Source organism: Perca flavescens, chromosome 4 (assembly GCF_004354835.1).
Source record: "Perca flavescens isolate YP-PL-M2 chromosome 4, PFLA_1.0, whole genome shotgun sequence".
NCBI lineage: Eukaryota > Metazoa > Chordata > Actinopteri > Perciformes > Percidae > Perca > Perca flavescens.
The window spans coordinates 20,093,233-20,106,326 of NC_041334.1; the positions used below are offsets into that span (position 1 = coordinate 20,093,233).

The following is a 13,094-nucleotide window of genomic DNA, read 5'->3' on the forward strand; positions in this document are numbered from 1 at the left end:
GATGTCACTGCAGAATAAATGGGCAGTAATGATAAAGAGCAGTCAGTAGTAACACAGTCTAATTGGGTTTTCACAGGCTTCAGCTTCATTACCTTCAAAACACAACCATGGAGTACAAGAAGGCTCTGTGAAACAGAAGAGGCATGGAGTGACTTTCTTTTCTTGCAGGCAGAGATGTTTTACTTCTTTTTACACTTTTCCAAGAGATGCATGTCAGTTTCAGTGTCACCTTCTTGCGGCGCTGCTACCTTCCTTTCTGTATCTGTCGCTAAGTTCTCACATTCATCACGTCCGGTTTAGGCTGACAAAAACACAGGTAGTATCCAGGTAGATTTTTCCTTTTTGTGTCTTGTATCATTGGATAGCAATCCAATGCTCAATTGCTCAAGCTATATTCACACCTGCATCTGCCCACATACAGCACAGTATGTAATGTAAATGCAAATGATTTTAGCACATTGGTTGAAACTGGCACTCCACATACAGTTGATTTTGTTTGCCAAATACCTAGAACAAGCAACCAAGATGAGGTACTAAATTACTACCACAGTCCTATTCTCTGCCTGCATGTTAGAATGGAAACTCTTAATTTTTCTGTATAGCCGAGGTCACACAGATATATTACAGTAAAATGTTACGGGGGAAGCAAAATCCAAAGGTGTAAATTGCAGCCTACTGATTTAGACACAGCATGGATATACCCTAAATGCAACACATTATTTGAAACATGCAATCTACTGTGGTTGGAACAAAGTTACTCTGATCATATTTACAGTTTAAAGTATCTTTTAGAAACGGTGATCTTATTGTTAGTTATTTTGCATAAACATCTTGCTGAAATCAATTAAAAAATGTATTCAAAAAGATTTTTTCAACTACACCACAGCAGTCTGAAATCTTTGTCATCGGGCCGGATCAGACTTCAGAAATTGCTGACCCCCACCAGGTTTCCCTATAACTTTAAATAGAGAGAGTCAGAATGTTAAGAAGGTTCTATGCAACTCCATAAGTCTGTTACAGCATTATCCCATGAGAAAGTCTCATATCTGTATCACATACAAAGACTACAAATCATTGTGCTTTGCACTCCTAGATTAATTTTACGGTATCTTTATTTTGTTTGTTTTGTTAATGTTATATAGCACTTTGGGGCTCAGGTTTTAAAAACTGATATAGAAAGTTTTATTTAGTACTACTAATCAATTGTATACTATAAATCCATGTACTAATATTTTAGCCATGTGTGGGTTTTGTTGCCATTCTGGAAAATCCCCCTCCCGGCCCACATTAAAGCACAATGAGCCATGGCTGTGTAGAACTGATTATCCTTGAGTCATTGTTATTCTTCTCACAAACTCCCTGATCCTTCGCTCACACAAATACCACTGCTTAGTGGACAGGCTCAACCCTCGAACCACAATGCCTGCCTTTCAACCCACTGTCTGTTTAAAATGCAGTTCTGTCAAATCTCACAACAACGAACAAAAACAGCCTTCAAAAGTGATGGGTGGGCAGGAAAAGTCGTGCATGCCTAATGTGTGGTGGCAGCAGGCCAAATACATTTGGCAGGAAGATATAGGTCATGCCAAGAGACACCATAGTCTTGTTTCATATATTTAACTTTTACCAATGTGTCATCATCTGTAGAGGACTTTTAAAATATGGCATCAAATCATGTTTTTAAGCTACTCTCTTGAAATTAAGAAGGGTCAGGAGCTATCAAGCTGATAGAGCAATGTCAAGAGTGTTTTGTCACATAAACACATATACATTTCCGTGGAGGTCGATTAAGAGGGTTAGATAAGCTATAACTATTGTTTAGGTGTTTGCTTGAAAAACATTTAACATTGGGAACTCTTTTCTTATCATGTGTTATGTTTTAGTCTGTGTCAGCTGATAGTGTGTGTTTGTAGCCTGATGAGGAGGTCAGATTGAGGAGGAGATTTAGATTGAGATTGGTTCTGGAGGGAGACAATCACGGAAGCAGCATGCTGCAGGCTGATGCTGAAAACCATACGCTTCCACGCGGAGAACACTCCACCTTTTGTCCCACAACACAACTTTTAAAACCTGAACTAACCCACTGAGGAGCGGGCTCGTGGAGAAGTCAACGAGAGATGCTGGAGCTGCTTGAAGCACACGAGCAGGCTATCCCTCCTGGTGACCGATGCTGGCAGGCCCAGCTCCAGAACGCGGAATGCAAAACGACACGGCGGCTGGGTGAGTCAGTTTAACACAGCACAACCCCTCCTAGGTAGGAAAGTATACACTAATCCAGGCCAGTTTAGTCTCATTCTCACATTAAACGCAACACGCAGGGAGCAGAGACAATATTTTAATGTTAGAGCTAGGTTAGCCTTTAGTAGCTGTGTTTCTTTGTTGTTTAACAAGAAAAGGTTAGCTTTGGGCTTGTAACAATATGGAATAACCAAAGTCATGAATAATTGAGGTATCAGAGGTAGAAAAAAGATATATAGTTAAAAATGTACTTAAATTCTGAGGCGTAAAGCCTTTACCTCCTAACCCTGATTTCCCTTTGAGAAAATCAGTGGTAGTTTTGTAATACCTGCGCTATCAGCGTTGCTCTGTGACCTTCACAAAAACAATGTGTTTTGCACCACACAGCGCCATGAATCAGAAAAAGGGCATTCACACCCAGTAAATTGCTGCAGAAATAAAGGTTAAAGAAAAACTTTCCTAACATCTTGTTATTGGGTGGGCCGATGCAGTTCTGAGCTGTCACAGATTCAGTACAATGCAAGGATTCGATGTCATTTGAAATATGATATTGATGTTTTTCAGGCTAAAATCAGTGCTCAGCCATTATACATCCTCACAGACTCTCTCATGGTCTCATTTGGCTCTGAATACAGGGAATAACTATTCACAGGACATTGAAAACTCAGATCATTGACTTCCACTTTCCTTTATCTCTGTGTTTTCAGTCCTCCCTCTCCCTTTCTATCAATCCTTTGTCTTCCCCCTGTAACAGCCCTCTTATCATCTTCTCTCTCACTGCATATCATACAACCAGCTGCACTAGGGGAGCAGTGGTTAGATGCAATGCACAAGCTGTAATTTAATTGCTGTAATAATAGATTTTTGTTGAGCATTACAAAGGTAAATAGCATCAGTTTATAATAAAATACAATTTAGGAGCAATGAGGGCTAAATATTATGTTTTTAATGAATGCAGTGATGTTACCTGCTCCGGCCTGTTATTGCAGCAGCCGTGAACCTGTTTTATTGCCTGTAATTGTGTGGACAAAAACAGGACAACATGTGTACAACAAGGAACTGGAATTCAAATCAATGGGATCTTGATCTCAGACAGAAGTAGACAAATGCAGGCTTCTCATTTCTTGCTGAAAACCATGGGCGTCGGAACCATTGTGGGTGGGCCAACTGTTATGCTTTTCCGTATTTTCTGTCATATCTATAATGTTATAATGTTAGATTTTCATGTTAAATGTGGCCAGAGCTTCAAGTAATGAGGTAAATGCATTTCATAGAAATCCCCGTGAGCTAAATCGTTCAGATTTCCCATTGTTCTGAACGCTCAGTTTTTTCTACTCTCGGCTCAGTGTCACGTAACACCAAGCCTGTCTTCTCCGGCCTTCTATGTTTGGTCATCTGCTCCAGGTAGGCATGTCTTTTTTTAAGCCCATGCTGAAAGCTGCAGATTTTTCTGAATTGTCACTGGCAGATTTTTTTTTCATGCTATTAATTCGCACGTCAACATATTTTTTTTTAACTGTTGTACTTTCACACAGAACAAATTGACGTATTTGTTTTCGGAACAAGGTCGATCTTTCGAGGCTTTTTCACTGCGAATAAAGGCTTCAACCAATCACGTTGTGTTGTTTACTAAGGAGGATCATAATACAACAACAGAAGGCTGTATAAAAGGAAAACTTTATTACTACTTTCAACCTTGACATTTACCAGATACTCTTTCCATTCTTACCTTTCACAATAGCTAGACATATGCTACATTCTACAGTCTATGGCTACTCTGCTACCAGAGGGAATTGCATTCACTCAGAAAGGAAACTCAATAAAATTGCTTACAGTAGCTTAGTGTTAGCTTTTCCTGCTTTGGCTTCTCGACCCTGTCAGACAGCACAGGGGGAGACGGGGCTGGAGTCTCCGGAGGTCCCTCCACTCAGCAGCCGGGGAAACAACAAGACAGGACACCTCTGTTGGTCTGTAGGAGCTGCAGCATTTATTTGTGCTCAAACTGCTGACTTTATAGCTACTGTACATTCACTTAAAGTGATGGTTCTGAGTAATTTCACCCTAGGGTCCTTTGCACCATGACCTCGAGCCAAACAACCCCCCAGAAGCTTTTTTCACCTGGGTTGAATATTGCGCGAGTTAGCGTTATCAGCTGAATATCTTAGTGCAGGCGCTAATGGATCCAAGAGTGTATCTTGTACATTAGCCCACTAATAATGGCCGAAATGATACCAAACTTCTACACTAGTACAAATAGGTTATGCACTCATAAAACGATGGATTGGAAAGTTTGTAAGTACACCAGAAGTTTATTTTAAATAACACTTGCCTGCTGGTTTTTGCTCTCTGCTGCTACTGCTACCAGCAGTAAGACGAGTGCTTAGGGACGTCTACAAATTACAACACCAAAAAGAGATACAACAAAAATATTTATTTATTAAAATTATATTATTTATTTAGGGTCGTTTGGCTCAAGGTCAAGGGGCAAAGGACCCTAGGGTGAAATTACTCCGAACCATCACTTTAATATCTTTACCAGTAAACATTAATGCTCCTCTGCTCCAATCGCTCTCTCTCGTTCGCTCACACCACATCTCCTGTCACCCGTGCAGCTTAAGTTAAAAACCCACATTTTAATACATTTCACATTCTTGAGTTTTTGGTTTTGGAAAGCTTGGTTCTTCAGTGTGTGAAGAAAGCTTGACAGGTCTTCCGTGCTTAGTTACGGTTGTTGTGATCGAACAATCACTGCTTTGGGTGGGAGTTTAGCAAGCGCTCAAAAAGCATTAAAAGTTACAAATAAAAATGTACTGTTTCTAACTGTACAAAGCAGTGATGAATATATCTCCTGTTTAAAACAATATAGGGTCTGTCAATATAGGGCCTGTCAGCCCTGAAATGCCTGTAATAAAGGACATTACCTCAAAATGTTGAGATTTACCATCTCAACAAGGACTATATTACCTTCATCTATGAATGTAGTTTTCTTAAGCAACTGCCCTTCGTCTAAATGATAAGGTCAATGAAGGAGTTCAGTATCATATGTCTGTTAGTGTGAGAGAAGATTTGATTTGTGAACAACATTGTCACTGAAAGCTGTTAACAAGCAAAGAGACATTTGAGTTTAATTTAAAGGTAAACCTGCTGTGTTAATCATGTTATGCATACTCTTTAATGTGAGAAAATAACCTGGTTTTAACATGTTCACCAATGGGACTGCTGCCTCAGTCTGGTTATAATGGAATTATTAGTGTGTGTGCGTTGAATATAATGTAGACATTAGACAGGCAGAGTTATAGCTAAAGTTTAACAATTTGCTATGTACAGTCCCTCAAACCCTTGAAAACACTATTATCTATTCTGCATGACTTCTCTGTTTAATAGAGCACCCCTATCAGAATCCTTGAGGTTTTCAAGCGTGTATTGTTATGGAATAGTTTGACATTTTGAGTGAAATTTTGAGAGATATACTTGTTAACTTTCTGAGAAGATTGATACCACTCTATCGTCTGTTGAATATGAAGCTGGTGCCAGGAAATGGTAGTTAGCTTAGCATAAAGAATGAAAGCAGGAGGAAACCGGTATCTTGGCCCTGTTTAAAGGTAGTGTCTGCTATCCAGCACCTTAAAAGCTCACTTATTTTCACATTATATCTTGTTTGTTAATCCGTACAAAAACTATGGACTAGGTGCATGGACTTCCTAGAGCAGGGGTCGGCAACTTTTTTAATATAAAGTGCCATTTTATTTTATTTTTCGTTGTTGTTAATCATTGTGCCTTATCACCATTAAACCTGCCATTCATCTACTGAGCTCGATCAGGCAGTGTTATTTTTTTCCTGTGCACCGCATTCTGTGATGAATGCAACGAGTACTAGCGTATCACAGGCAGAATACGACGGGTCTTTGCGGAATATGGATGGGGAAAAAGTCAATCAAACTACTGCCAATGGCTGTGAAAGAGGTCATTTGGCATGCGGATTGGAACATTTCCAAAAAAACTCTCTTGCACACTTATTGCTAGTGTGGCATTGTTTGAGCTACCGCGTGCCAATAGTGGCAATGGTTGTGTCTAAGGTTGCTGACCCCTGTCCTAGAGTCTTATTGTCTGATGAGGTTGCCAGACAACCAGCTGTTTTTGTTTAACCTCTGGACAAAGCTGGGCTAGCTGTTTCGCTGTTTTTAGTCTTAATGCTCTAAGCCAACCTCAACCAGCTCCTGGCTCCAGCTTCATATTTAACGGACAGATAGGAGAGTAGTATAGATATTAGCAAATAAGCATATTTCCCAAAATGCCAAACTATTCTATAAAATTGTCAAACTGTAATAAAACATGCTAGAAACTAACTTCTAGTAAGATAAATATCAAAATAATTGCAGAAAAAAAAGAGAAAAATAATCTGGAAACTACTATCCAGGTCTTAGCCTCTATCAGGTACAGTCAGTTTGTGCTCGTAAGTACAAAGTTAACTTGAACATAAGGTTATGATAAGGGTGGCACACACTGTATCTGTCTGTGGATAAAAGGATAAGTGTGTGCTGTTGTTGTGAGGGTCAGAGCTCAGGAAGGCTGTTCTGACTGACGTGCAGGTCTCCACAGAGGCTGAGAAGTCAGGTTGCAGAGATTACTGAACCATGGGTGAAGCCCCCTGGCATGACAGGCATTACTGTGTTTGCAAACAGAGACAAGCACATACTGCACACACATTTCCTTTTGGTGTTTTGTTTTTCTTCTCCTCCTGTCGGACTGTTTCACTGTTCAGCTGTCTGCCCCGGTCATCTGTCGCTCACACACACACACACACACACACTCACACATATAAATCCACTTAAGATCCATGCCGTGCAGGTTCAGGTCTTAGAATAAATAGAACATGTATCCTGAAAAGACGAAGTCTCAATGGCCATACTTATTGAGACTGAGAGCTAAAAACTCTCTTGAGTTAAAGGGAATTACACTTGTATACAGCTAAAAGGATGTCTGTCTGCTGGTGAAGAAGAGTAGGTAAACACTAGGCTGGAGGTGTTCCTGTTCCTGATCCTGTATTGAATGGCTGCAGCCTGGGATCAGACAAGTGGCTACAAATTCTCTTATTTGCAGACATAAAGAGGACAGACAGGGAAACATGAGCAACCTTTAGTATGTCTGTATCTTTCACAGATGTACAGAAAAGAAGAAAAAGTAAGAAAAACAAATGTGCTCAAAGACAGATGCACACACGCACAATTAGACAAACACACTTTAAATAAATGCACTACAGGCACCAATTTTACAGACACAGTGTCCCTAATATCACTTGGCTACACACAAACAATGTTTTGTTCAAACAGCAACATAATGAGCTCCGCTGTGGCACAAACTAATAAGTTTCAGGCCTGAATAATCACGCCATCCAACCTTTATGCTCATCTGCTGGCAGTTTCATTAAAGTTATAATCCCAATGATTTCATTCCTGGTTGATATGGCGATGCCTGTGGTTACCGTAGAGACAGTAAGTGCTATTTGATACTAAAGATCGCAGCCTTCCCATTCATTCACAGCTGTAGGTATGCACCCGTAAAACAAAGCGGAGCATTGCATTGTGGGATTGTTGGCAGAAAGTAGTGCACATGTCATGGATGCAACTTTTTTGTTCCATTGTAGAATATTTGAGGGTACATGCAGTGGATAAACACTTGAAGACTTGAATAAAATGGCGGACTGTAAATATGCACTACATATAGGGAGTGATTTTGTACACAGCCAATGAGATAAATCTAAAAACAGTAATGCTTGATTACATGATACGTCGTTTTTTGGTAAATATCTCGTAGGCAATTCAGATAGCTAGATAGATCAATAGAGTACTTTATTATTCCCAAACGCAGTATTGCAGTATCACAGCGACTTAACATGAATCACAAAAACTGAGATATGTGAGAAACAAATATAATTAAAAAAAGGCCAAATTATAATAATGTGCATTTGAGTTAGAAGGCAAATCATTATCTTAAGTTTTTCAATTAGTATCTAAAACTATATTTAATTTGTTTTTTATTATTATTTATTTATACCCTTCTGTGGTCTAAGCCATTTTTTTCAATCTTTGGGTCGCCTGGTTTCCTTGTATAATAATGCTTGTTTATAAAACCGTAGATCAAATCAAGCCATGTGATATAACCATATACAACAGCTATGACGTCTAATTCCTTTTGTACAATATGTAGCACTCCACGTCTGAGAAATTAACTGATAGCTAGTGTCACGGGAGAGGGGAGGGGGGGGGGGAAGGGGGGGGGGGGGACTTAGAGAAGGACATTATGGAGTCTTATGGTTACAGTACATTCTTCACATGAAAAGTCTGCACATTCTGTTCCTCACATCTGAGCCTCACAAAGTTATAATACTTGATCATACCATTAGATCGAACATTACCTCTGACCACTCTAGTCCCAAACCATCCAATGAAATGTCCTCACAAGGGCAAACTCACATACACACACATGCCCAATGAAGTCTTCCTAACATCTCCTTTCAGTCGTAGTGGGGAAAAGAGTAGCAGCAAAAAGAGAGAGAGGCAGAGAGAGACATATAAACTGGGTGTAGTCAGACTCATACAATTTTGCTGGTTTTACTCAAGGCTCATTTGTTATTAATGAATTCTACTGCTAATGTTATATTAATAAAAACAAGAAAATGGGACACAGCTTTTCACTACATTATCTGAAGACTGAAGAAGTTTTTTTTGTTCTTTGCTCTTGTGTCTTTAATAGATGTTGAGTTTATAATATCCTAAAATAAGTGATAATGTTTATCTTTTCAAACTTCCTCCGGTGACAATTTGCTTTAAACCGAGCCACATAATTTTTTTTTATCATGTGATTCCAAGCAACTTTTGTCAGTATCTCACAGCTGTACACTGTATGCAGTGTGTCACTCCAACCAAAACAACACCATACCCCTGGAGACACATCCATACACTGCAACACCCCTTTCTAACACTGCTGAGATACCATGTCTATAACCTGCTACACTGTGACTGGAAAAGTCAATCATTCATCACAATGACTTTAGTCCTGCATTCAAAAGACACAGCATGCTTATTAGGTGCAGGAGGTAATACGAAACTGTGAAAATGTGGTTTTCTCTAAAGCAGCAATTTCTTGTCAGACTGTACTCCAGCATTTTGGACACAGCACACTGCGCTTGTTATTCCAGTTATTCCAGTTGAGTTGCTCAGCTATATGCCAGCACCCGCTTGCTTTGATTACTGGAATAAATGTTTCTCAGGTTTTTTTTTGTGACAAGCATTAACACTGATCCCTCTGAAATATATTCCACAATAATCTTGCTTAAAGACAATGTCACTGATGCATTAAATAAATCTTTAAAAGCCTGAGTTCCACATCATCCAAACCACCTCCTCCTTCTTCCCCCTTGCTTCCGTTCTCCTTTCCCTCCTCCTCACCTGTTCAGCTGCCTCTGGGTCCAGGTGGGTGTCCAGTAGGGGAACTGTGAACTGTATCTTCCTGGGGCTGCCGGTGTCCATGGTGGCTCTGTCTGTCAAAGAGGAGGACAGGACGAAGAGGAGGAGGGAGAATCCGTACGAGAAAGAGATTGTAAAGAGCTCAGTGAGGATGGCATAAAATAAGTGGGCTCCAGCTTAAGAACAACTAAGATTGTATTATAGTTTCTGTCTGCCTATTTTCTGTTCTTTAGTTTTATCTTTTAATACACTTTTCCCTGATAACCTAGCTTTTTCTTGGCACCCTGTTTGTTTCTATCCTCAGCACCTGCTGGTGTCTCTATCCCAGCTTCACTCTCCTTCCTCTCTGTCTCCCCCGGCTCTCAGCGCTGAGGCAAGGGCATTCTGGGCTAGGAACACCTCTCCTTCGCTCTCATTCGCTGTGCCTGATTCCCTTTCACGCAAGTCCCACCCTCTGTTCACATTTCTTTCTGTCTGTATTGGATGTCTGGGATCAGGGCTGTTCTGCAGCAGCCCCTGCACAGCCGGGAGAGAGAGGATGACAAAGACATACTCTCTCTATCTACTGGATGGGTAGGAAGAAAGTATTTTTAAAGTTACCTTCCTACACCTGCGTAAATATAACCTGTATAAAATGTTATTTCAAATCTGAGGCTTGATCAGAATGAGTCGTCTCTCTCACGCTTAAAGGCCTATACCTCTGACAATATTTCATACAGTGATTTTAACTGTAAGTCACAGACAAATATAGAAGCATGTTTGTTTTTATATGAATAACAGCTATTTTACCCGGATCACTATTTCATAAATAAGAAAGCTGTTAAACGATCATCAAAGCTTATCCTTGCTGCAGCCTGGCCAGCACAATCTTTATTGATCGCCTCTGAGCCTAAGTGTCCCTACATCACACGTCTGCTGGGCCCTGATATATGACACCAGCTAAGGCATATGACTGCTGTGTTGTTCCAGATTTGCAGTACATTTTGGGGGGAAATGGAAAATACACCTGGCAATTGCATCCTCGGAAAAATATTATTTTGTAAGCAAACATATCAGAGTTTTAACTCACAGTTCAATCCCTTAATTTAATATAATTTAATTCAAAATCTTAAAGCTCATCTTGGAAACTGATGAACAGATGTTTTTACACTAGCATCCCTTTATGTGGATTATGTGTATAGAGCAACGGCTTATATATTGTCCCATACTAGCACCATAAAATCTCGTATTTTATTGGCTTTTATATTTTTAACTGTTTTTAACTGCTCTTTAATGTTTAATTTCTTATACTGCACTGTAACTTTTATTCTTGTATTTTAATCATTTTTATGTAAAGCACTTTGAATTGCCCTGTTGCTGAAATGTGCTATACAAATAAAGCTGCCTTGCCTTGCCTTGCCTTTAGCTTTAGAGATGATTTAGAGAGGATGACAGTTCCATTTAGACCACTATATACTATGACTGTAAGCAATATGTAAGGGATAATGTATATTTTAATTTGCTAAAATCACCTGTTTGCTCTAGATTATCCTGCCTACTAAAATAAATCTATATTTTGAGACAAAATATTGATTTAAAAATTATTTTAGTGATTTAAAAATGGTCCTTTAGAGTCTATGATCTACGTCCATAGCAACGGTCTGTTATTCATAGCAACGATCTGCTATTCACAAATATCATAGTGACCGTCTCCTGTTAAATAACAGACCATAGAATGCTGTAATTGACCAATCAGAATTGAATATTCAACAAAGCAGTGTAATAAACATTGTATAAGCTATTTTGCCTTTGTATGGTAGTTCACAGTTGAGACAGACAGGAAATATGAGAATAGAGCAAGGAAGGGAGGGGGAGTGGGGTCCCCCAACAACAAAGGTCACCAGCTGGAATCAAACCAGGGACACTATGGCCATATGGCACAAGCCCCAGGCTACTGAGCCACAGGGGTGCCTTTAAATGTGTGTCTTTTACTGTAAGTCGAGTGGCAGTTTTTATTTTGCCTATAACTCCACATTAATAGAAACTGGATGGGAAAGACCTACAGTAAACAGTAAGTAGTATTTCCATCATCTGACCTGAAGAACTCCCTCCCTCTACATTCATGTATGAATAAATAAAAACAACATCAGAATCTTAATGTTTTTTTTTTAACTCAACCATTATGTTGCTCCGCTAGAACTGCGCACAAACCGTCACAAAAGACACATTTTCTCTTTTTCTTGTAGCTGCGAGTGAAAGAGTAAGAGTGATAATAAAACATTGCCATCAAAGCAGAGAAGTGTGTGTGTGTGTGTGTGTGTGTGTGTGTGTGTGTGTGTGTGTGAGAGAGAGAGAGAGAGAGAGAGAGAGAGAGAGAGAGAGAGAGAGAGAGAGAGAGAGAGAGAGAGAGAGAGAGAGAGAGAGAGAGATGACAACAGCTGGCTGCATATTCTCTTATGCAACCTATTTCCTGCAGGAAAACACTGGTAAAATTGTATAGTGCAAACTGCTTTAATTTATTCAGCAAATTATCTCTTACAATAGATAGAAGTGTGCTGCATAATGAGGTCATGGTCAGTTAGCTTCCTAAAAAAAAAAAAAATCTACATTGCTCTCTTTAAGGACCATACTAGTGGTTTTAATTGTATTTTTCCAACTGTTCAAGACATTGATTTCCATTCATATAAATATGGTTGGAAAGTCTATCAACAGAAACTTGCTCGACCCTGATTCACAACCATCATACTATGTATCACAGTCCTGGACTACCATTTAACAGAGCCTCGACATTTTAGTTACTCAGTAGCTCAACAAACATGCTACTTGAACAATGTGGAAAATACAAACTCACCAAACCGTAGCAATCTTCGTAGCAACTTATAGGATGGTAAAACACAAAGTCAAGGATTGCAAAGTGACAAAAAACATGATTTACTCCAATCAAGAAAGACCATGTAAAATCAAAGGAAGCACCAGATCAATTTTTTATTCATCGACTGAGTGCAGTGCAGTCAGTTCTGCCACTGATGACTGGAAGCTTTTTAAAATCCTTTCTATATCTCCTAGCCACCAGTTACAATACTGAGCTGCACTCTAGTAAGTGAATGAAAAATACATTTTATAATTTTAGTCTGCTAATAGACATTCCCTTCATATGAATATATGAATGGAAAACAAAGGCTTCCTGGAATGGTAGAAAAAATCTTAAAACACAACAGCATGGTTTGCAAATTATTTAGCTGTGAAGTAAAATGACTATTTGCGCTTTTTAGTCATGCAGGAGAGCAAACCTCTGCAGTTTACCCTTGACACTGACATTGCTTTTTCATACACAAGATCCTTCACTCACCCTGTAGCCATTAAAGTTTGTTGTGTGACAAATTGTGCTGTGTCATGGCGTTGGCCGCTAAT

General features: G+C 39.4%; 1 protein-coding gene across 1 annotated transcript in view; it reads right to left on the reverse strand.

Moving 5' to 3' along the window:
* LOC114553509 (protein phosphatase 1 regulatory subunit 1A) overlaps positions 1-10,053 on the reverse strand; it is a 40,966-nt gene extending 30,913 nt beyond the window's left edge. The window contains exon 1 of the mRNA XM_028574721.1: positions 9,687-10,053. Coding sequence (XP_028430522.1) covers positions 9,687-9,767 — 81 coding nt within the window. The 5' untranslated portion in view covers positions 9,768-10,053. The remainder of the gene's footprint in view (positions 1-9,686) is intronic.
* Between the last annotated feature and the right edge of the window lie 3,041 nt (positions 10,054-13,094).